The sequence below is a fragment of the Callithrix jacchus genome, chromosome 8 (genome assembly GCF_049354715.1).
Source record: "Callithrix jacchus isolate 240 chromosome 8, calJac240_pri, whole genome shotgun sequence".
NCBI classification, from domain to species: Eukaryota; Metazoa; Chordata; class Mammalia; order Primates; family Cebidae; genus Callithrix; species Callithrix jacchus.
In genome coordinates, this window is record NC_133509.1 from 35,371,777 (window position 1) to 35,395,954 (window position 24,178).

General features: G+C 39.9%; 1 protein-coding gene and 1 long non-coding RNA gene across 42 annotated transcripts in view; one reads left to right on the top strand and one right to left on the bottom strand.

Moving 5' to 3' along the window:
* Positions 1–15,560, top strand: part of SEMA6D (semaphorin 6D) — a 591,099-nt gene extending 575,539 nt beyond the window's left edge. For 9 of the 41 annotated variants that reach the window (XM_078334173.1, XM_078334172.1, XM_078334176.1 and 6 more), the window contains 18 exons: positions 560–721; positions 1,127–1,238; positions 1,797–1,857; positions 1,979–2,041; positions 2,150–2,251; positions 2,477–2,567; positions 3,018–3,137; positions 3,832–3,920; positions 4,666–4,883; positions 4,984–5,115; positions 5,458–5,613; positions 5,701–5,874; positions 6,669–6,809; positions 6,906–6,983; positions 7,347–7,447; positions 7,807–7,863; positions 9,948–10,115; positions 11,854–15,560. In XM_078334173.1, the coding sequence (XP_078190299.1) occupies positions 613–721; positions 1,127–1,238; positions 1,797–1,857; positions 1,979–2,041; positions 2,150–2,251; positions 2,477–2,567; positions 3,018–3,137; positions 3,832–3,920; positions 4,666–4,883; positions 4,984–5,115; positions 5,458–5,613; positions 5,701–5,874; positions 6,669–6,809; positions 6,906–6,983; positions 7,347–7,447; positions 7,807–7,863; positions 9,948–10,115; positions 11,854–13,142 (3,261 nt within the window). In that variant the 5' untranslated portion in view covers positions 560–612 and the 3' untranslated portion in view covers positions 13,143–15,560. The remainder of the gene's footprint in view (positions 1–559; positions 722–1,126; positions 1,239–1,796; positions 1,858–1,978; positions 2,042–2,149; positions 2,252–2,476; positions 2,568–3,017; positions 3,138–3,831; positions 3,921–4,665; positions 4,884–4,983; positions 5,116–5,457; positions 5,614–5,700; positions 5,875–6,668; positions 6,810–6,905; positions 6,984–7,346; positions 7,448–7,806; positions 7,864–9,947; positions 10,116–11,853) is intronic. The other 32 variants (XM_078334196.1, XM_078334197.1, XM_078334198.1 and 29 more) reach the window with 9 other exon arrangements.
* LOC128928767 (uncharacterized) lies at positions 3,163–6,971 on the bottom strand. The gene is made up of 2 exons (XR_013520962.1): positions 6,834–6,971; positions 3,163–3,356 (listed from the first exon to the last, which is right to left on the bottom strand). It is a non-coding gene; the product is annotated as an uncharacterized LOC128928767 (long non-coding RNA).
* Positions 15,561–24,178: the final 8,618 nt, after the last annotated feature.

The window sequence follows — 24,178 nt, forward strand, 5'->3', positions numbered from 1 at the left end:
TCCATGCTGGTAGGGGAACTGCTTGACTTAAGAATTTAGGGCTAAGGCTTGGGTAATGCTGGGAATTTGACAACACCATAAGCAAAGAGCTGAGGAGATATGATGACAGGATCAGCCCTCTGGCTATTTTTGAGGCATCTTGAGCATTTTATGGGGGGCAGAGACAAGTTGTATTGGATATATTTCAGGACTGAGGGAAGGGAAGCGGATTGGAATTTAATTAAAATTCTGATTCCAATTTTGCCCATCTTCTTGCCAAGTCAGCAGCTAGCATTTCTATTCATGGTTCTGGTGACTCTGCTGTGATGACATACAGTTACCTCCAAAATTCTTGTGAATTTGCTGAAAACTTCAATATGCTCAACCAGATGCTTTAATCAGGCCTGGCATGCTGCCATCTTTTGCCTGTGTTTTTGGCGATACCTGATCTACCACTGCCAGCATTCCTGGTGGGAGAGGGGCGTTGGAGGGAGCCAATGGTGAAAGCTAAGCTGATTACAAACAAGAAACCCATTTCATTGCAGCATAGAGATCTTTCCAAACTGCTTCTGTTTTCCAGGTAGCTCAGTGGCATTTCTGAGCAGGGCCACCCTGACTTCACCTTGGCCCACCATGAGGGTCTTCCTGCTTTGTGCCTACATACTGCTGCTGATGGTTTCCCAGTTGAGAGCAATCAGCTTTCCTGAAGATGATGAACCTCTTAATACTGTCGACTATCACTGTAAGTCATCTCAAGAATAGTCGTCCCTTCAGAGAAGGAAGCTTTTCTGTTTTTCATTTTCTAAGCATGTTCATTTTCAGAAAGAGGCAGAGATTTTTTTTATGTCTTAAACATGAATTTGCACCAGAGTTTATCAGTAATCATTTCCTAGTGTTTGGAGAAAATGGGGCAGTTTTCTTGGGTGCTTTTCTATAACAACCTGTATATAGGTTATATATTTTGAGTTAAAAGAAAGAAAGACCATTTGCTGGCATTCACTGCCTTTTATTCATTGATATTCAAGACCTTAAGAGAGGAATTTAGTTAAAACCCTTCTACAACAAGTATATACAGCTAATCAATGCTGTTTATTGATCCCTCCGCTCCATAATCCTGAATGATGGTTTAGCCCATTTTTACTTGCAGATTCAAGGCAATATCCGGTTTTTAGAGGACGCCCTTCAGGCAACGAATCGCAGCACAGGCTGGACTTTCAGCTGATGCTGAAAATTCGAGACACACTTTATATTGCTGGCAGGTAATTTTCCTCTCATTGGTTTATTAGATTAAAATTCTTTTCTCTTGTGGTGCTTGCATTAATGTGTCTAGTTCATGAAAAACTAATATGTGATTGTGATCAAAAATTGCATGAAGCCAGAAATATTCACCGGGAAGAGTCAGTGTTGTGTACCAGGAACAAAATACAGAGCTCAAGCCTTCAGCAGTGCTATTTTATTACTGCCATCAAGAAATCATACACCATTCTTTTTTCCTAAAGCAGCAGGGGGAAAAAACCTTTTTTTGTTCGTTTTTAACTTAGAATTATTCAAGCAAATGTTAGAAATATGTCTATGCTAATACCAAGTAGCAGTTTGACCCATGCCTGGAGAGAAGAGTTTTCTTTGCTCTGTGCCTACAGTGATATGTAAAAGCATCTCACTAATGAAAAAGTACTCTTTGTTGACTTTGTTTGAGACAGAGAAAATCCATATGATCTCTAAAACACAATAAAGGCAGATCTGTCAAAATAAAATAAGAAGCAGCTTAACATTTTTATGTATTCACGTGATATGTTTTATTGCCTTATTTCCAACAGGGATCAAGTTTATACAGTAAACTTAAATGAAATGCCCAAAACAGAAGTAATACCAAGCAAGGTGAGCAATGGTAGTTGGCAAATTTATTGGCATTCCCTCCGAACCTGATTAATTTTTCCACTCCCTCCCTCAAAATGTTCCCAATTAAAACCTGAACTTTGGTTTTGCTTGATTAATACAGAAACTGACATGGCGATCAAGACAACAGGATCGAGAAAACTGTGCTATGAAAGGCAAGCATAAAGTGAGTTAAACAGACAAATGTCTGCTAGATGGTCTTTCCGTGGGCTTGATACCACAGTGCCAGTATGCTTGAATGTCTGATATTAATGTTAACTACTACTCTCTCTAGGATGAATGCCACAACTTTATCAAAGTATTTGTTCCAAGAAACGATGAGATGGTTTTTGTTTGTGGTACCAATGCCTTCAATCCCATGTGTAGATACTATAGGGTAAGTATATTTTATGTGATGTGCTGCTTTTGATCAACTCTTCTCCCTTCACTGGCATGCTGTTAAAGTTGAAACCTTTCTGCTTTCCAGTAATTCATTTTATCTCTAGTGGTATGAAAGAAGACAGAATTCTTCAAATGGAATTTTAATACAAATAAAACAGTATTGCCTTGAAACAGGTACATTGAATAGCTATGACACTGGCTATTTATTTTTCTTTTGTAGTTGAGTACCTTAGAATATGATGGGGAAGAAATTAGTGGCCTGGCAAGATGCCCATTTGATGCCAAACAAACCAATGTTGCCCTCTTTGCTGGTAAGATCCTTTAGTGTAATGAATATCGATGATTAATGACACTGAAGGTGAAAAAGGAAATTAATGGATGAGTAAAAGCTAAAAACTTGGATAGCCACCCTGATCTATGTGTTTGAAAGGCTAAAATCTATGCACAAATTTCCAAAATAAAAAGAAAATAAATTAAGGGCAAGGATATTTCAGTGCACATTGTAAGTATTATGACACCCTGTTGTTAACTAGGCCAGTGACCCCAGATAAGTTGCTTAACTTTTTGATCCCTCATCTGTAAAATTAGATAATACTATGGCTGACCTGTCACGCATTGATGGTGAGCATCAGGTGTAGCCCTATTTGTATAGGCAATGGTAATACCAGTGAGAGTGCTCCTAAGGGCATAACACGCTACTGAAGCTAACACACTGCAGGATAATTATGGTTATCTTACCAAAATTATAACTTTGGTTTCAGATGGGAAGCTGTATTCTGCCACAGTGGCTGACTTCTTGGCCAGTGATGCCGTTATTTATCGAAGCATGGGTGATGGATCTGCCCTTCGCACAATAAAATATGATTCCAAATGGATAAAAGGTACCTTTGAAGAGCAGTGTCGTGGGGTCACCAGGATAGTGGATGGTCCAAGTGGGGACAGCAGCCACAGCCATCAAGAGGTTCAGTGCATGACTTTATATGGTTTATTTAGAACAAGTACATACCGCTTTGATTGTGAACAGGAGCATTGACAGGGAATGAGGAGACTAGTAGCCACATCAGGAGAGTAAGTTTGTCCAGATGTTTATCCCAGGTGACCTAAAAAAAAAAAAAGAGAGATCTCGTCTCTGTATGTGCCAATTTGTCTAACTTTCTAAATCCACATAGTACTACTTGCCATCTACTCGTCTTGGAAAGTTAACTGAGAATCGATTACTCCGTATGAGAGCCATTTTGTTCTTCAGAGTGTAGAAATCAAGATTTTTTATTTTCAGTGTAAGAGGTTTTCTTCCCTAGTTAAATAGGTTAATGAATAAATCTGTTGAAACAAGGACCTTTGCTGTAGTTCAGTTCCCTGTAGGCCTTTTTACAGTCCATTAGCCGACTTTAGAGACGACGGGTTCCCTGAAGCTTGAACACACCCATATTGGGACTCCTCAAAATCATTGGCAGATAGGAGTTCTTGTTGGCTTGAATGTAACTGTGCAACATCTGTCAGTCATGCCTTGCAGTCAGGGTCTTATGCTAATTGGATTATCCTGTAGGAACCAATTGTTTTTCATTTTTCTTTCAGAACCACACTTTCTTCATGCCATAGAATATGGAAACTATGTCTATTTCTTCTTTCGAGAAATTGCTGTCGAACATAATAATTTAGGCAAGGCAAGTATAAGCTTTTGAATTGTGAACTTGTGCTGCATGAAGTTGAGACCGCTGTCTTAGAGTTAAGGATGCTCCCTTGACATGTTTTCCAGCTCTCCATTTAAGGCACACAGGGCCAAGTGCAGAGAGGTGGGTTGCTTATCATGAGAATAATTGCTGGAAAACATCTGAACAATAGCCTGAGTGAGAACAGCAGCCTTGATTTTTGAGAAGGTTTCTTTTCTTTCCTGCAGCCACAGAGTGTGTTCTACAGGTACCCTTGAGCTACGGATGCTTTTTTTTTACTCTTTAGAAATCCATTGATAGTCTATTCTTTCTCAGTGTCAAAAGGCAGGATAGAAAGTAGGGACCCCATTCAATTTTTAGTGTTTCAGTGAAAGCCCATGTGATTTTAAAGTATTGCAACCCCTTCTATGCCAAGTTGAAAGATGAAACACTTCATTAACAATACAGGAGGCAAAGTTGGAGACAAAGTACAGCAATGGTTTTCATTCAGCAAGGCAGATAGACAGCTCACTTCTTGAGGAGCACGTTTGGCAAAACAGGAAAATGGCTCTTTTTTTCTCTCAGGTGAATCTAGTTTACCCTCTTACTGTATGTCTAGACACCTAAAGAGAAGACTGCTAGATTCTAGTGAACCAGATATATCTTTCACATTTTTTCTTCCTCCCTTAAATAGTATCATTTTGTTTCCATTCCTTTCCATGCTCATAACCCCATGGCTTTGCTTCTGTCCTTTGGGCAGGCTGTATATTCCCGTGTGGCCCGCATATGCAAAAATGACATGGGTGGATCCCAGCGGGTCCTGGAGAAACACTGGACTTCATTTCTGAAGGCTCGGCTGAACTGTTCTGTCCCTGGAGATTCGTTTTTCTACTTTGATGTTCTGCAGTCTATTACAGACATAATACAAATCAGTGGCATCCCCACTGTGGTCGGGGTGTTTACCACACAGCTCAACAGGTAAGAACAGAACCCCAGCACTGCAAACATGTTCTGTACATGCCTGTCAGAACCAAGACAGGCTCCATGTCACCAGCCTGATAACTTTTTCCTTTTTCAGCATCCCTGGTTCTGCTGTCTGTGCATTTAGCATGGATGACATTGAAAAAGTATTCAAAGGACGGTTTAAGGAACAGAAAACTCCAGATTCTGTGTGGACAGCAGTTCCCGAAGACAAAGTCCCAAAGCCAAGGTAAACAAAAAAGTTGAAAAGCTTTTTGTCTTGAACAAAACCCTCCAGTCATTGGAAGCATCCCTCCCAGGGAGCAGCTGGACCAACCTCCCACACCAGGAAGGGGTCCCTCCCTCTGCACCATCTCAGACAGAGCCAGTAGACATAGTCTTGTGACCTTCAAGCTCATGAGTGTGAGTGTACAGCCCATTGAATTCAGGAACATAGCACTGCTCCTTTAATTTCACTCACTCTCCTTCCTCCCTTGACCTCTTCTCTTAGAATGAACACTTATTCCTTAGATATAGTACATGGTGTGGCAGGGGTGGCCGAGAACATAAAAGAATGCTGTTTTCCTTCCAGGCCTGGCTGTTGTGCAAAACACGGCGTTGCTGAAGCTTATAAAACCTCCATCGATTTCCCAGATGAAACCCTGTCATTCATCAAATCTCATCCCCTGATGGACTCTGCCGTTCCACCCATTGCCGATGAGCCCTGGTTCACAAAGACTCGGGTCAGGTGAGATGGTGTAGGAAACACTCCTTCCTCAAACGTTTTCTCTGCCCCTTGGCCTTCCCTTCTGATTTGTGCTGTCTCCTCTGGTAGGTACAGACTGACAGCCATCACGGTGGACCATTCTGCCGGGCCCTACCAGAACTACACAGTCATCTTTGTTGGCTCTGAAGCTGGCGTGGTACTTAAAGTTCTGGCAAAGACCAGTCCTTTCTCTTTGAATGACAGCATATTACTGGAAGAGATTGATGCCTATAACCATGCAAAGTAGGTGTATCTTACAAGAACCCGCTTCAGCACTGTTCAGAAATTTCCAGCATGTATTCATCTAGTCATTTCCTTTTGGCCCTCTCAATTAGCAGTGGCTTGGTATATTAGTGTTTTGTGTTTTTTTCCACATTTAAATAAAGCCTGGGTTTGTTTTCATCCCAAGCCCACTAGGGCAAGGAGAGTGAACAGCTGAGCAGTTTGAAAATAATTCAGCCCTTGTTTTTCACCTGTAGAATGTGAGAACATTTTAGCAGCACCTCTCTTACCTTGCAAATATATTTCAAGATGCTACATGCATCAGACAGTTGTAAGCTTGCAAACCACACACACACAAATATAAATGCACATACAAATGCAGAGTGTAATACTAGCATTTCCTTGCTATCACTAATATGTAAGAGAATATTTAGACCATGAAAAAAGAAAACAAGAAATACATTAGAGGAATGGAGCAAAGGGGGGGACTAAGGAGAGATCTAGAATCATCTAACGCAGGAAAATCTAAATGCATTAAAACACTATCCTTTTTATTTCTATAGTCAAGTGTGGCCTTCGCAAATCCAATATATCATAACAGGAAAGCAATCTTTAAAAACCCTTTGTCCAGCCTGAAATTTAACCAACCATGCAGAGAAATAGAAGATGAATCACATAATTATTTCCCAAACTATGTACTTGCCTGGTTTGTAACCAAGAATATTCCTTAAAATTTCCCAGCTCTTAGTAATTGCTAAACCAAACCACACTTGACTGACTAAACATATGGCTTCAAAATGTTTCCCACAAAATAGGTGCAATGCTGAGAATGAGGAAGACAAAAAGGTCATCTCATTACAGTTGGATAAAGATCACCACACTATATATGTGGCATTCTCTAGCTGCGTTATCCGCATCCCCCTCAGTCGCTGTGAACGTTACGGATCGTGTAAAAAGTAAGCTCGTGTTTCTTTACTTACCCTGGGTCTTGCAGCATCGAAACCTTTGATGATGAGAAAATCCAAGCTACATTCTTCTTTGGCTTCATACAGGTCTTGTATCGCATCTCGTGACCCGTATTGTGGCTGGTTAAGCCAGGGATCCTGCGGTAGAGTGACCCCAGGGATGCTGTAAGTATACTTTGTCACATGAACTAGGATGAGCCATTCTCTCCAAATTTTCTAAAGCTAGACATTGTAGAAAACTTCCAATTATACTACTTTTGTTTTCATTGTTGTTGTGTGAGAAACAGGAAAAAGAAAACCTGGAGATGTGAGGAGGAAAGGAATAATACTTAATACTTAAATGGATGGAGAGAAGAAACCAATTCTCTTCTGTTCTCTCAAACATTCTAGTTTACCAGTTTTTAACAGAAATAGTCATTGTAGCAAGTTATGTTGAAATGTATATATATATTTTTTCTCTCTGCCCATTCTTACTAATCAATCTGTGTTCTTGGTTCTGCTCTGGTTGTCACTTGTGTTCCTATGAAGGCTGTTAACCGAAGACTTCTTTGCTTTCCATAACCACAGTGCTGGAGGATATGAGCAAGACACAGAATTTGGCAACACAGCTCATCTAGGGGACTGCCATGGTAAGACAGAGTCTTCCATTCCCACCTGGACCTTCTTTTAGATCACATTTGCACGTGGACATTATTTTACAATCAGTCTTTTTAATGACTCAGGACACATACCACCTAGCATTTAACTTAAACTTCGCAAAAGCTGAGCTGTTTGGTCATGGGGTGACATTAGAAAAGAGGCTTACTTTTTTTTCCTTCACGATTTACAATTTTGTAGGAAATCTAGAGAGAGGTAGTCTAACCAGTAGGTTAATCTTTTTAATTTGTAGTCTTTTTTATTTTTGACTTTTTTAGTTAATTGAAATTCATAAATTTTTGCTTTCTTTTGGTTACTTTTCACTGATTACTTGTTCCTTTAATTCTTTTAGAAATTTTGCCTACTTCAACTACACCAGATTACAAAATATTTGGCGGTCCAACATCTGGTTAGTTTTTTTTAATTTTTTTGAATTAACAACCTTTTCTTTCCTTCGGTTCAGCATTTTCAGCCCCTTCTCCCCTCCTTTTGCGCAGTTTGGCAGCCCTTCATTTTTCTGCTTTGACTCATAATCCCTCTGATGGTACCAAAAGACTTTTCTTACTTAGCACTTCACCCTGTAGAGCATGTTAACACTTCATCATTGACCAAGGCACATCCTTAAAGAAAATTCAAATGGGCTAACATAGACTGCATTCCAGCTGCACGCACGCCCACCCAAGCTTTCTTCTCTCTCACATCTTTGCATTGTGAATGTTTCCTCTGGCCATCCGTATTTAATGGATGGCAGAATTTCATTATTTTCCCCATCTCTCCTCACCTTTCCTATGACCTAGTAAACAAATACACATTTCCCATAAATGTGTATTTATAAGTTAGAGATCTTTGAAATGTTTGTGCTAATCCTGGGAATCTTTGAATGCTTGGTCTTAGTGGTGTGAAAAAGACTTCAGTGGAGTTAAGCTGATTTTTGATGTATTAAGATGTTCAGTGGGCTCTCCAAGCCTCTCTGTACCTGTTTTGGAGCCTTCATCTGGAACTGTTGCACCGGTCAGAATTGCAGTCTCTGAGGTTTTAGCCTAAAAGCGTAAGCTTACATTTTGAGGGAAAATTTATTTGGAGGAAATCAGTAATAGACATGCTAAAAGGTTAAGGTACTCCTGGTCCTATTGCTGCTTCTAAAACTCACCAGCAATTCCTTTCCTCAGGGGGAGAAAAAGATGGCAGATCTTATATATCAGAATATCCTCATTCGGTTAGTAAATGCCAGTACCTTTGCATTAGCTGCCTCTAACTCTTTGGAAGGAACTCCCTATCAGTTTTTGAGAGTACAGGCAAAGTCTTTCCCTGCTTCGGTGTTTTACTGTCGACAGCAGAGCCTCAGTGTAGTAGATAATGGGAGGCTCCTGGTAATAACCTCTTAGGCAGAGCTGGTTTATCACATCCAAAATCAAGTCTTTTCACAGAGTTAACCAGATATTTTCCAACAAAGCCCCATCATAGCTTTTTCCCCAATGAAGACTACACATTTTCTAACAATCTGTGAAAGTGCTTTTTATTTTTTCCTGAGATGGAGTCTTGGTCTGTTGCCCAGGCTGGAGTGCAGTGGCACACAATCTCAGCTCACTGCAACCTCCACTTCCTGGGTTCAAGCAATTCTCCTGTCTCAGCCTCCTGAGAGCTAGGATTACAGATGTGTGCCATCACACCCAGCTAATTTTTGTATTTTTAGTAGAGACAGGGTTTCACCGTGTTGGCCAGGATGGTCTTGAACTCCTGACCTCATGGTCTGCCCACCTCAGCCTCCCAAAGTGCTGGGATTACAGTTATGAGCCACCATGCCCTGCCGAAAATGCTCTTTAAAATACACAAAGAGGCCGGGCACGGTGGCTCAAGCCTGTAATCCCAGCACTCTGGGAGGCCGAGATGGGTGAATCACGAGGTCAAGAGATCGAGACCATCCTGGTCAACATGATGAAACACCGTCTCTACTAAAAATACAAAAAATTAGCTGGGCATGGTGGTGCGTGCCTATAATCCCAGCTACTCGGGAGGCTGAGGCAGGAGAATTGCCTGAACCCAGGAGGCAGAGGTTGCGGTGAGCCGAGATCGCACCATTGCACTCCAGCCTGGGTAACGAGCGAAACTCCGTCTCAAAAAAAAAAAAAAGAAAATACACAAAAAGAAATGAAAAGATGTCTCACAAGAAAATGAGGAAACAGCAACTAATCTGCCCTGGGAATTGTATTATCTTTTTCATGAGTGTCATTAGTAACCACAGGGGCTTTCCTAAAAGCCTTTTGAGTATCTTTAATTTTGAAATCTGCTTACTATGTTGTTACTGTTCATTTTTAGTTTTCATTCCTCCCTTAAAAGAAAGGAATTTGATGTAGCTTTCTCAGCTGTGTTTTTACAAAATCCTAGAACATACTTTCTCATAAAATTTACTTAACCTTTCTTTAACAATGCAACAGACCAATCAAAAAAATCTTAACACTGTCCATGTTAATAAAAATCTGTTTGCCACCACAGACATGGAGGTATCTTCATCTTCTGTTACCACAGTGGCAAGTATTCCAGAAATCACACCTAAAGTGATTGATACCTGGAGACCTAAACTGACAAGCTCTCGGAAATTTGTAGTTCAAGATGATCCAAACACTTCTGATTTTACTGATCCTTTATCGGGTATCCCAAAGGGTAAGGCCTCAGCAGGGAACTCATCTCTAACTGCATGGAAACCTGATCCTTAATATCACTGAGGAGTATGTGGTTCTCCAGAGGTGAGCCTCACTGGAGCTTCTGGGGTTGTATCTCCACCGCCCCTGGCCACAGTCCGGCTTTCTGTGGTTATATCTGAGTGCATTCCTTAAAAGATAAAAGAGGTAGAAAGCTGTTGGAGAAAGGGCTGGTGAAACAGCCACTCCGACAATCTAATCTGTGTTGATTTCTGTCTGAAGAAGCAGAGAGCCTGCTGAATTTCAGGGAATTTCAGGGGTCACCGCAGCAACATCAAAAACAAAACTCATTAATTGCAAATATCCTGATAGCAGATGTTTTGTCTAGGAACCTTTCTCAGCCTCTTGTTTAGCTTCAGTTCAAAATGCAGTCTGAAAAGGATATATGAGATGCTAAGTTGCTTGATTGCCGCAAGCAATAAAACATAACAGAGTGCTTGTCCATAACTATCATTTTCAGCCCTTAATAGGAGCAGTTATAAAATAGCTGCCTGTTGAGTTAGCTTATTAGATATATTACTCTAGGAAAAAAATTCTATTCTTTAGTGCTTACTAAACTATGGTATCAGGTTTCCAATCAGTTTTTATGGCAGCGCATTGTCATTTATGATTTATATCAGTTGATTTTCGTTTTATATGTTTTTGTTGTAAACAATTTTATAATCATTCTTCTTTCTGCTTTGATTTCTTTAGTAGCGCCATTTTTTCTACTTTTCTTTCTTGCTCTTTCACAGTGCCACCGAATTCCATAACCCTGAACATTAACTAAAAACAACTAATGTTCAAAGGCCTTAGTACTAACTGAAAGCAACAGAATCTTCAAAATCATTCTGATTTACCTTACTCTGGGATAGCTGTGTTTATAGCATGTAACAGACTTGAATACCTCTTAAACTAACATTTTTTTATTAATTGTTAGATGTCTGTGGTTGCATTAAAAGGTTAATTTTAATAATTATAAACTAATTTGCTCTTCTTCTAGGTGTAATTTAAATATTTTCAAATACGTTCAGATAATTTGACAATTTACTTAACTAATATGCAGTATGTTTCCTTAGACTGTGGATTTCTGACATAGTCAGTCATTCAAGAGTGCTTCACCCCAAGATGGAATGAGAAAACAAATCCAAGCAAACATGAAAGTCTCTATTTATAGCTAACAGTGATCGAGCAGATATTTTTGGTTTGTGAACAAATTATGTGTTCTTATTTAAGTTAGTATAATTGTATTGGAATAACTATTTTAGCACAATATATATTTATGCTAATTATTACATTTTCCTATATCCTACCAGTTACCCTTAAATTCTGATTTATAAAGAGAAAATTATGACACAAAACATATAAGGAGTTTAAAGTTAGCTATTTAGAAAATATACACTTCTAACTGTTTTTAAGATAGAAACTCTTAAAATTCCTAATATATAACAACCATTTATGAGAGATTGGAGGAAAAGAACAGAAAAATACAGATCAGTGGGAGATTAGAATTATTCTGGCATTTGCAGCAATCCTATATGTCTCTGGGGATCCTAGTTTGATTAAAGACAAAATATACGAGCAATTTTGGAGTCTACTTGACCCTCCAAGCTAAGCATATGGACCACGTGAAGGCCGCGTTGGCTCACTGAAAGCCATTTGCTATTTATTATTATGTTTAAAAAGCACCTCATTCATACTGTCCCATGTGTCTATTGCAGGTGTACGATGGGAAGTCCAGTCTGGAGAGTCCAACCAGATGGTCCACATGAATGTCCTCATCACCTGTGTTTTTGCTGCTTTTGTTCTGGGGGCATTCATTGCAGGTGTGGCAGTATACTGCTATCGAGACATGTTTGTTCGGAAAAACAGAAAGATCCATAAAGATGCAGAATCCGCCCAGTCATGCACAGACTCCAGTGGAAGTTTTGCCAAACTCAATGGTCTCTTTGACAGCCCCGTCAAGGAATACCAACAGAATATTGATTCTCCTAAACTGTATAGTAACCTGCTGACCAGTCGGAAAGAACTACCACCCAATGGAGATACTAAATCCATGGTAATGGACCATCGAGGGCAACCTCCAGAACTGGCTGCTCTTCCCACTCCTGAGTCTACACCTGTACTTCACCAGAAGACCCTGCAGGCCATGAAAAGCCACTCAGAAAAGGCCCATGGCCATGGGGCTTCAAGGAAAGAAACCCCTCAGTTTTTTCCCTCTAGTCCGCCACCTCACTCCCCGTTAAGTCATGGGCACATCCCCAGTGCCATTGTTCTTCCAAATGCTACGCATGACTACAACACGTCTTTCTCAAACTCCAATGCTCACAAAGCCGAAAAGAAGCTTCAAAACATCGATCACCCTCTTACAAAGTCATCCAGTAAGAGAGATCACCGGCGTTCTGTCGATTCCAGAAATACACTCAATGATCTCCTGAAGCATCTGAATGACCCAAATAGTAACCCCAAAGCCATCATGGGAGACATCCAAATGGCCCACCAGAACTTAATGCTGGACCCCATGGGAGCCATGTCTGAGGTTCCACCTAAAGTTCCTAACCGGGAGGCATCGCTGTATTCCCCTCCTTCAACTCTCCCCAGAAATAGCCCCACCAAGCGAGTGGATGTCCCCACCACTCCTGGAGTCCCAATGACTTCTCTGGAAAGACAAAGGGGTTATCACAAAAATTCCTCCCAGAGGCACTCAATATCTGCTATGCCTAAAAACTTAAACTCACCAAATGGTGTTTCGTTATCCAGACAGCCTAGTATGAACCGTGGAGGATATATGCCCACCCCCACTGGGGCAAAGGGGGACTATATTCAGGGAACACCAGGGAGTGTTCATCTGCAGCCTTCCCTCTCCAGACAGAGCAGCTACACCAGTAATGGCACTCTTCCTAGGACGGGACTAAAGAGGACACCGTCCTTAAAACCTGATGTGCCACCAAAGCCTTCCTTTGTTCCTCAAACCCCATCTGTCAGACCACTGAACAAATACACTTACTAGGCCTCAAGTGTGCGATTCCCATGTGGCTTTATCTCGTCCATGTTGTTGAGAGGATGATGTTGTAAGGGTACCTTAAACCAGAGACTCGCTTGTATTTTAAGAGAAGCAAGTGGCCAAAGAAACTCCTTCTAACTTTGGCAACATCAGAACTTGCCACATGTAGCTATTGCAGCAAGGCTTCTGTGTACTTGCCTGAAAACAGAGGAAGGTGCTGGTCATTCCATTTCTTTTGTTTGAAGCTAAAGAGATGTGTAGCTCCCAGGGGCTACCTTGCCAGTATAAAGAGCTGATAACAGTACTCAGACGAATCTGTGAACAAATACTTGAAAATGGGTTCAATGTAGACTGCCATTATGTGTGGTCTTCCCATTAAATGTGAACGTTTTAACATGTATGCATTCACCTTGCCTCTTGCACAAATGTCAAAATAAGATGGTAATGTCTCAAAGAAATGAACTTGTAGATTACCAGGCAGTTTGCTAAAAATTCAATCTTTGACCCAAGCTGTAGCATTTCTTTTCATGTGTGGCATTTTTTTTCATGCCACCAACAAACTTGTGCGTGCACATGCACGTGTGTGTGTGTGTGTGTGTGTGTGCATTCTGTACCCACTAGGATTTGTTTAGGTTCCCATTGCATCTTTTTGTGCTATGGAGTTGTTTACATAGAGCATGACTGAACAAGAGACAATAACTACTTCCCACAGGAGTCCATTGGGTTCAGCTTTGAAAGAGAAATAGAATCAAGGCTCCTTTGACCTTCAAAATGATGAACCTTACTTATGTGGTACCCAATGCCAGAATGTAAGAGTTGCAAGTGATTTTGTGCTGCTATTTGTTAAAACTTCTATTCCAGTCTTGCCAGCTTAAGGAGATCAAGATATTAAGAGGTATCCTTGATTTATTTTCCAGTATTCAGTAGTAAAATTTACCTGTCCACTGTGAATCAAAGCCTGAGTCACTCTATTTAACCTTGGACACACTAAAAAGGTTTTATTTTGATTGTGTTTGTTTTTTTTTCCACATAGTAAAATTTCTCCTCCTTTAACTCTTCCTACCCCCCAAGGTAAAAAAAAAAAAAAACAGAAAACAAACAAAAAAAAAATAGAAGACAAAAGACATATGAAAGGAATTGTAATTGGCTTAACAGAAACAGTCTGTGAAAACCTAACAGTGGTACAATCATGTTGTCCATGTTGTGTTATGTGAGAATTTTCCCCCAAGTCATGCAGGTAATGACAATATACTGTAAATACCACATGTGAGTTTACCTGAATCTGTGCATTTTGTGCCTTATTCATGAGAATGATAGAAGTACTAAAATCTGTCAAGTGTTTTCAGTATAGCACATTATTTACTGAGTGCCAGTTGTAAATGTTTTTCAACCAGCACCTGAAAAGACTCTTTTCAAAAAATCACAGAAACAGTCTAGCAATTAATTGTTACATAATCCACCCTCAGAGCAGCATTACATTCTTTGCCATGATAAACATTCCACTCCTGCTTTCCTAAGGATGAAACAGTGATAATGTGAACTCAAATGAGGTTTCCTGGGTAATGTGACACCTGCGGAAACTATATAGCGTCATTTATACGTAGTTTGGCAGAAACCACTTATGGTTGATGATGTGCAACCCTGCTGACTGTTTCAGTAATATGCTGCACACCACACAATTGTTTAGTGAACCAAATCTAGAAAGTACCAAGGCAGAGAAATGCTCCTGATGTAGTCAGGCAAATGAGTTCGACTGATTTCTTGTGATAATACTGTTGGTACCTATTACTTGGAGGACAGGATGCAGAAGACCGGATCATTTTTATACAGAATGTGAAATACTGATGCAGTTATTCTTTTTTTTGTTTTAAAGAACATTGTCTTATAAAGAACATGATTTCCAGTGATCTCTGGAAGCGCTATAGCTAAAATTTCTGAAACACTTCAGCTTTGCAACTAAAATATTACAGATTAATAAATTAAACCAACCAATGATAAACACTACTCGGTCCACCAACAATATGTTTGAATTCACCTTACCAATATTAATCCCAGCGTGTGTAAAACGGAACAGTAACTCTGTGTGACCCCAGATAACATTTTGTAACATTGTGCTTCCTTGTAGTTTGTAATGTGAGTTCAATCAGTATTTATGTTGAAATTTATAACATTAAATCTAGTCTCTATCCTGTTAATTTAATTTTTAAATGCTTTATCCATTTGTGCAAAGGTAAACGCAGATTGTATCTTTTTTAATGGTACGGCATAAAAAGTAACCCTAAAGTGAAGTGGCTCTATACTGCTTTATAGAGTACTTTAACATGTATAGATATCTTGTAAACTTGTATTGTGGATGTGTAAATAATATGTACTTTGGGTTTTTAACACCGCATGTAAAGTCAAAATAAAATATATAAATCATTATATCCTGCCCCTTGATATTGAAGAGGTTTATAATGTATTATATTTTTAAAATATTTTTAAGTCAATCAACACCAGTAAGAGTTGCTTTTAAAATCTGCCAAAATATTCTTACCTGGAACAGTTGGTCTCCAGTCATGGTTATACTACCATTCTCTCCTTGGAAGGCTGATACTGGAGGTCAGAGCCCCTGAAAAAAATGAGAAATTGTTCAGAAAACTAGATGAACTGTACTGCATCAACGGTCAAATGCCTGAGGCAAACAGTAGTAGTTCACATTGTCCATAGATCTCTCTAGATCAACAGACATTTTTAAAATTCATGATTTGTTTTCCTGCATGAAGTTTTTCATGTAATTTTAGTTCAAAATTACAACTGGCAAGCAGGGTTCCTGTGAACATTTCTTGCTATTTGGTATATGGAGTTCCACAGTTCCCTTGTTTTAATTGAATAGAATAAATTAGGAGCTATCTTCCCTAAATATTGAAACGGAAGGTAACAACATGATTCCTTGGCTCTTCCTTAGTACATAATAAGTTGGTGTCTGCTGTCATTGCTTCTCATGGATGTTGACAGTGGCAAGCCACTTCTGAGAAAGACAACAGGGGTGGTTGTAGCAATCCTTGCCCTCTTGGTTCTGCTACTCCTGGCCAAAGCCTACCTGCAGCTCCCGTGTGGTCATGTTTTCTCAAGGACCCTCAGCAGCATCTTTGCCAAACAGCAGAACGACCATATTCCTGTCTTGAGTCTTATTCTCCTTGACGGTGTCATCTAATTAGGGGTGCCATATTTCAGCGTCAATTTAGTGGTATCAGAAGTCCTTGTTTATTCCTATCATGCAATGCAATACCCCAGAGACATGAGGAAAAATTTGCAGGAATCCTTTTGTGAGAGAAAGACCAGTGATGGCCTATTTGCCCCATTTCACAGCTCCCGACACCATAGGCAGTGCCACGAACCACAGAGCCTGACCTTGGCTTTCCAAATTACCCCATCATTGGAAGGAAGTCTGTGTAAATCTGCACACCGCTGTAGTGCTGGAGAAGAGGACGGAAGGTGTCTCCCATCTCACTGACTTGCAGAATTCAATTTGTAATTCAGATTTCGAACAAATGGTTGAAGGAAGACAAAAGGGAAATGCATCTTCAGCCTTGTCTTGTTCTGTCACCCAGGCTGGAGTGCAATGGTGCAATCTCAGCTCACTGCAATCTCTGCCTCCCAGGTTAAAGTGATTCTCCTGCCTCTGCCTCCTGAGTAGCTGGAATTATAGGAACCTGTCACCATGCCAGGCTAATTTTTGTATTTTTAGTAGAGACGGGGTTTCACCATGTTGGGCAGGTTGGTCTCGAACTCCTAACCTCAGGTGATCCACCCGCCTCAGCCTCCCAAAGTGCTGGGATTAGAGGCATGAGCCACCACCCCAGCCTCTTCCTAGGCTTCTTTAGCATTGCAGTATTATTCATTTACATTGCCTATTTCCATTAAATTGGTGTTTATTATACCTACTACCCGTTTACTAGTTTTTCTGAGTTCAGCAATTTTGTTTTCTTTTTTAAAAAATGCACCTTTCTTTTCTCCCTTATAGAAGTTCTAAGCCTTATTCTATCATAGTCAGTTTTGATAATTTAATGAATGCTACAGACTGAAAGGTGGATTTCCGTTTCCTCTCCAGGACATTTACAGTCCCCTAAAATCACATCTATGAATCCTCAAGATAAATGCTCAGATCCCATTTGAGAGAAGTAGGGTAAGAGAATTAGGAATTTTTTTCAAAGGGAGCACATAAAACCAGAGAGAAATGGCACATATACAATGAACTCACCAGGACAAGGTACTGTGCTCTGGTTCCAGAAATTCCATTGACTAAGCATTTGGGCTACCCTGGGAACGGGCAACTTTGAAGTCAGATGGAACACTTAAAGTGATGATACAGGCTAAGAAGAAAGGGCATCTCTTCTTCTTCTGCAAGGTAGTGGCATGATGGCCCAGGTGCTGGCCAGGCACCAGAAGGACTCACCTTCCTGCCATCAGAGAGAGATCAACTTCCTCCTCTTCTCCTAGCTGGTCTCCCTCATCTCCTTGTCAGAGGAGGGCAAAGAACAAAGGGTCCAAAGCAGCCCTAGCTCCAGGTCCCAGGAGCTGAGTTCCAATTGTGACTCCATCACTCATCTAGTGCTTAAGGGATACTCCACCTCTCCTGACTTTGGCAAAGAGATGATTTGACCTCCATTTCTCTGACAGTTCTATTGTCTCTGTCAACTCTGCAAGTCTATTATTTATTTTATGAATGCTACGCTGAAATATTACTAGTTTGATCTCTTGGTTGGTAGTATGTTCATGGATGCATGAAGCCTACTCCCTGTTAGATATAAGATATATGTGAGGTTAGCAATAAAGATACTATAGACAATGCACTTTAAGCAAATTACCTTGGATCTATTAATATATTCGATGTTTACACTTTTTGCATATATTACATGTAAAACACTTAAATCTCTGCCAATGTTGCATTCTTTATCAAATAGATGTGATATCATAAACAAAGAGGGATGGACCTATAATAAAATCAATCTCTAATTCTTGGGGGATTGGAGGGTGCAAGGATGGAGGGGGAGGTAATGTCTTGGTCATTCAGAAGGTGAATCAACTAGAATTCATATATAAAGGAAAATAGCATATTTTCACCCCTGTCTCATGATATAATTTTTTTTAATTAGGTATTGATTACTGGTTGATAAATTTCATTTTAACATGCACTTGAGTACACTTAGCCTCATACTCAGTGTTTGGGTAAAGGAAAGTATGAAAATGTAATATTATATATGTAGTGTCACAGTGTTCTTCATTAGAGTGAGATGGACCTACCCAATGCTACTGTAAAGACTGACTTCAGACTAGTTAGAGCAGTGGTAAGAGGGAACATTTGTCAGTGACAAGCAGCCCTGTGCAGTGGAATGTTCCATGCTGATGAAAGTTCTCATATGTGTTGTCCAACCTAGTAGCTTAGCATATGTGGTTACTGAGTACTTGAAATGTGACCAGTGGCTAGTACCTGTGAGGACTGCAAAGCCATCTACAAGGCCACCCCTGCTGCTGGCACCACCATAAGAGGTCAGGCTGTGGCTCTGAATACAGCAATTCCATGCGTTATTTAACTCTGATTAAAAAATAAGACATGCCTGGTACATTTTGTGTATCTACCCTGGGGCTTCACAAAGAGTTGGACTTGTAATTGATCGCCGATCAATCACAGATCTAGTTTGAGGTCTGTTTTCTGATTTAGAAACTATAATAAGCAAATTCATTGACCACTAAGAAAGCATCAGCTCTTGGCTTATGTGGACAGACTTCTCTTACATTTTCCTGGTGCTTTTGAGCCCTACTCAGTTAATCCCCAACATGCCATTTTTTTTTCTTTTTGAAAGGGATAAGATTGCCATTCCCATTTTCAAGGTACAGAAGTTAAGATTTGTGTGAGTGTGACAACTATGGAAATATAAATGACAGTCAATTCACAAATCAGGGCTAATTCACATAGTCTCACACTCATGCCTGAAGCACAAGCTAACACCCTCCGTAAGAAGATTGAAAAGGGAGTATCAGTGTTCTATCAGTAAGGATGGCCTCTCTCCAGCACTTCATGTATAATGAGGAGAAACAAAAAAGGTAGAATAATTACAGTATCCAGGAATATGTGCCAAACCTCCAAGGAAAAATGGGACATTCAGTGACATCAGTCACATACTGAGTCATTATAATGAACATGCCAAGTCAATTATTTGAAAAAAGGATCCAAGGGCTGAGCTGACAAGGTGTAGGCTGAAAGCAACCAAAAGCATGCATTCCGAGATGTTACAAGGAACTAACCTGATGTGTCCAAATTGTACCTACCTAGGTTTCTGGGCATCTTGCCAGATCTACATCTGTGGACTGGTAGACAATCTCTGGAGAAAAATTTGTTTTTTTCTTACTTTGGAATTTCTTCATATTGAGTTGTTGTATATTGGAAGTTAAACACAGTTATGATTTTTCCACTTCCCCCTAAGGTTGGGAGAGCTATAGGAGTCGGACTATCTTAAAGAATCTTTTCTGATCATTTGAGCTGCCTAGCCTTCTGTGAGACATTAGAGTAAGCACACAAAAAACATCTGCTGAAGAAACAAATTTGGTGATTGCCCCAGCTTCATATCCTAAGTGAAGTGGCAAGGCCTTACCAGGTATTTGCAATTGTTAATGCCAATAAGCATAGTAAAAGCATACATACCTTCCTAGCATTTGCAAATCAGGTTTCCAAATAAGAGGATTATAACATCCTTTAACCATTCTCAAAGCAGCATTCCATGGGAGACAGCTTTGGAAAGTATAATAAAGAAATGGAACCCTTGTGGTGCTTTTGCAAATTTGAAAAACTTTGAGTTTCAGAGAGCATTTGGGATAGGAATTAGCCTCCAGAATTCAATGGCATATCAGGTTCAGAGACAGAGTTAGACAATTTGAAGTTTTGTTGGTCTGTATGTTACTGGAGTGACTCAAAAAATTGAGATCAATTCGTAAGATTCAATCTGACCTGATGATAGCCTCTTCTGGCTGCTCAATTAAGCCTTCCCCCTGAAAAATTCCATCAGATTTTCAGGACTTACTAAACTATAATTTCCAACTACCTATGGAACTGACACTTCAAAGAAATAGAAATGATTGGCTTCACGTTGTTTGCTTAATTTACATGAATATCATAAATGAGTGAGAAGAGCAAAACACTAAAACGGAGGAACACAACTGAGTTCAAATTATTTTAAATATATACACATATTTAGGAGTCTAGAAAGAAATACAATAACAAAAACTGCTTAGAATCCTTAAAACTGACGTATCATTTTGAAACATGCTTCATTCAAACATACGTTTTTGAAAATTCGCTGTACATTTTTATTCTAAGTCTGTTTTAAAAAGGAAAAAAATTTCTAGAAATAGCCCCTGACTTTGTTTAGCAATCTAGTCTCAAGAAAAGATGGAGTCTTTGTTTGCTACTGAAAACTAACTCCCAAAAGGTTTTAGTTCACTGCAAGGAAGGTATCAATGATCATGATTGACCTCAATGTTCTTTGGTTCCTAGAGTATCTAAATAAACGGTTTCTTTTTTTTGTTGGAGATACTGGGAATAAACTGATGAAAAGTGGAAATTATAAAAAACCAAAAGACAGAAGTCGGCACAGAACTAGGACCCAGGTGGAATAGCCAGGTAACAGCAGAGAGCATGGTGTGAGTACATGGCTAGTGTCCAGAGCAGGAACTCAGAATAGAGACACTGCTCTGTGTCTCAAAGGGCAACCATACAAAAAGCTGGAAAACTCCATTTTCTCCTTTGTCTTTTCTTCCCTAAATTCAAGAATAACAGAAAGCAAGCAGCAGATGAATAGAGAACAGGTAGCTTTGAGGACAATGAGATTTTTACAGTAATGACAACTTGGGAAAATACGAAATAATTAGTAGAGCAAAATCCTCTCCTCTGTGACAGCATGCCAGTTAAGGATGTCAGGAAAACCAAACCCTTTTGCAAAGTTCCCTGCAATTTTCCCCTCCCTCTACTTTTTAAAAAATAAATTTTCTCACCAGGTTCTCTTTGGGGAGAGATAACTCTGCTCCTCCCTTTTGTTGTAGCTATAGACTACCTTAAGGAAAGGGAAGACATTTTGGGGTAATCTCAACCAGACTAGCCAGCAAAAATTGAATTGGCATTCAATGATCTGATTGCATGTCATATTATTTCATTCATGTTTCCATGGTTCCAACTTACATCAAAAATGTCAATACCAAGACCATTCAATAGGAAGATCTTGTTCCCTAAAAATGAGCATAGGGTACAAAAGACAAAAAACCACCACAGAGAAAATTACCCCCATTGTTGAAAAAAAATTAAGTTTTTTTCATGCCCATAAATGGACATATCAGAGGCATTCGAACCAGAGCAAGCTTATCTTGAATGAGGGCTAGGAAAATGAGGCTGGGATTTGCTGTGCTGCATTCCCAGAAAGTTAGGCATTCCTAGCCTTTAGACGTTTATGGTTAAGGGAACAGATTGATAATGTTTACTAAACAGACCCAGACTTGGGAGTGTCCTAATGCCCTGATATCTTGAGAACAAAAGCATTCCTAATTTCTCTTTAAAGATAACAATATCAATTCTTGCAAAATACAGTAATTAATAAAATTAATCCTTTATCACAAACCTTTGTAGCAGAGCACATATTCCCATAATCTTTTTTCATCCTGCACATATACATATGCAGGCATCTCACCTAGGGTGGACACATTGCTCCTCCTAGCTTTGGAAACGCCCTACTCTGTCTATGGAGTAGCTGTTCTTTCAAGACTGTACCCTTTTAATAAACTTGCTTTTGCTTTGTACTGTGGACTCGCCCGGAATTCTTTCTTGCACGAGATCCAAGAACTCTCTCTTGGGATCTGGATTGGGACCCTTTTCCTGTAACAGACGTGTGTCTCATGATTTTAGATTAGTTACCCACTGCCAGGGAACGAGGAGACAGCTCTGGAGTTAGAATGCTTTCCTCCACGGTACATATGAAATCTCCCCAACTGAATACTTTCTGAATCTCCAGTACCTAAAATGTGTACCCTAGGAACACGGAAAACACTTTGGTTACAACATTTTGAGACCCATGCTGCACTGGGCCTTATACACATTTGGTGAGAATCACTTCAGGCCCTAGGCTAACAAAGTGATTGCCCTGCGCCTGAATTAGTGGTGGCCAAGAGCTACAATATTTTGCAGTTTTTCCCTTTGAATGGTTTTATGTCTTTGCCAGTGATCTTATCTTGGCTTCTTTTCTTCTCATCTTTATTTAAACACCAGTATATTTAGGCGGTTTATAGAAGACACACAAGAAAGATTCAGGTTAACTATGTTTGACAGAAATCTATAAGATAATCCCTGTATAAACGTGTCTAACAACTATTTGGTTTTGTTCACATCTGATTGAAACATAACAGGAAAAGTCACAGTTCGTAAAAACAACACAACACAAATTCTTGGCAAAACAGTTAAATTTTAGAGCTTTGTGAAAAAACTCCCTTCAGCGTCGGAATAAACACTGAAAAGGAAGACAGGGAGTCTACAAAGAATGAATACCTCTCCAGCCCTACAATTCAGATCCTTCCACCATGCAAGTGGCAAAAGGCATGGGGAATGTGGCATATTTGGAAATGCAAAATATCACTCTGAGGTCTTCTATTTCCCTCAGGAAAGAATGTAGCTTCCAGACGCTTAGAAGGGACAGATTAATTACAGGCTTTCATTGAAAAAGCAGAAAGAGAACGAAGGATTTTAGAAACTTAATGGGAGTGTGGGAAGACCCTGAAAACTTCACTAAGAGCAAGCAACTAGTTGAAAGACAGAAGGGCACATAGAGAGCATTCTGCTTCATAACTACGTTATCCTGACATCCCAGACGACAAAGTATGAGGGAGGCTAGTAAGCTCTGTACTCACGCTTTGCTGGACTCTGATAAAAGTTGAAGGAGATAGAAAGGAAAGTTGGATAGGAGGGAAAGCTGGCAGGAGCCGGGCAGCAATGCGTAACATTTAAAGACTAGTAAGCTAGGTACCTAAGTGTTAGCTAGGTACCTAAATGTTAGATACTTAGGTACCTAACATATTTAAAAGGACTGTCATGATATACTGCATATTATTTTGGTAAATAAATGACACACTTCCATTCTATAAGTATATGTATATTCCTTGATTTACATAAGCATTGAGAAAATTATTAAAGGATAAACACCAAGTGTTAACGTATGTTAGTAGTAAAGCATGGGAAGTCAAACTGGTCATAACAATAATAGAATGTGAGAGGGATTGTGACCACAGAAATGAGCATGTATGAGGGATTTCCAGCTCTCTGGAATCCCCTCCCACATAGTGGGAACTCTCTGTCCCCTTCTGAATTTAACCCCTCTGGGGTCCCCTTCCACCCAGTGTGGAAGCTGCTTTCCTCTCCTAAACTCCATCTCTCTCTGCCTCTCTATTCCCTTCCACCCAGTGTGGAAGCTGCTTTCCTCTCCTGGATTCCACCTTTCTAGGTTCTCTCTCTCAGTGTGAGAGGAGCTTTCCTTCTCTGGTTTTCCCCCTCTGGGAACCCTTCTCACTCAGTGTGAGAGCTAGCTGCTTCTTCCTCTCTCCTTCTCCTTTTCCTCTTTCTCTGTCTAAATAAATCACTTTCTGCAACCAGAAAAAAAAAAAAAAAGCATATATGATATCATCCCATTCCTGAGTAGATATCCATATCTATGTAGATACACAAATGCCATGTGTTTGTATCAGCATAAAGAGATGTCTGGAAGATCAGCAGGTTTGGCTGTCTACCTGCTAACCATCCACCCACCTACCCCTGCTTCTAACTTGCTGGGAGTGGTCACCTCCACCTACAGAGCCTGAAAATGCAAAATACTTCTTTTTCCAGTATCTCCTACAGTTAGAGCATGGAAATGTGACTCAATTCTGGCCAGTAGAATCTGAGCAAAAGTGTGGGAGGGCTTTGAGGAAGATTGTCTTCCCTAAGAAAAAGGGAATACATGAAGAAAACGCTCTTCTTTCTGGTAGTGGCA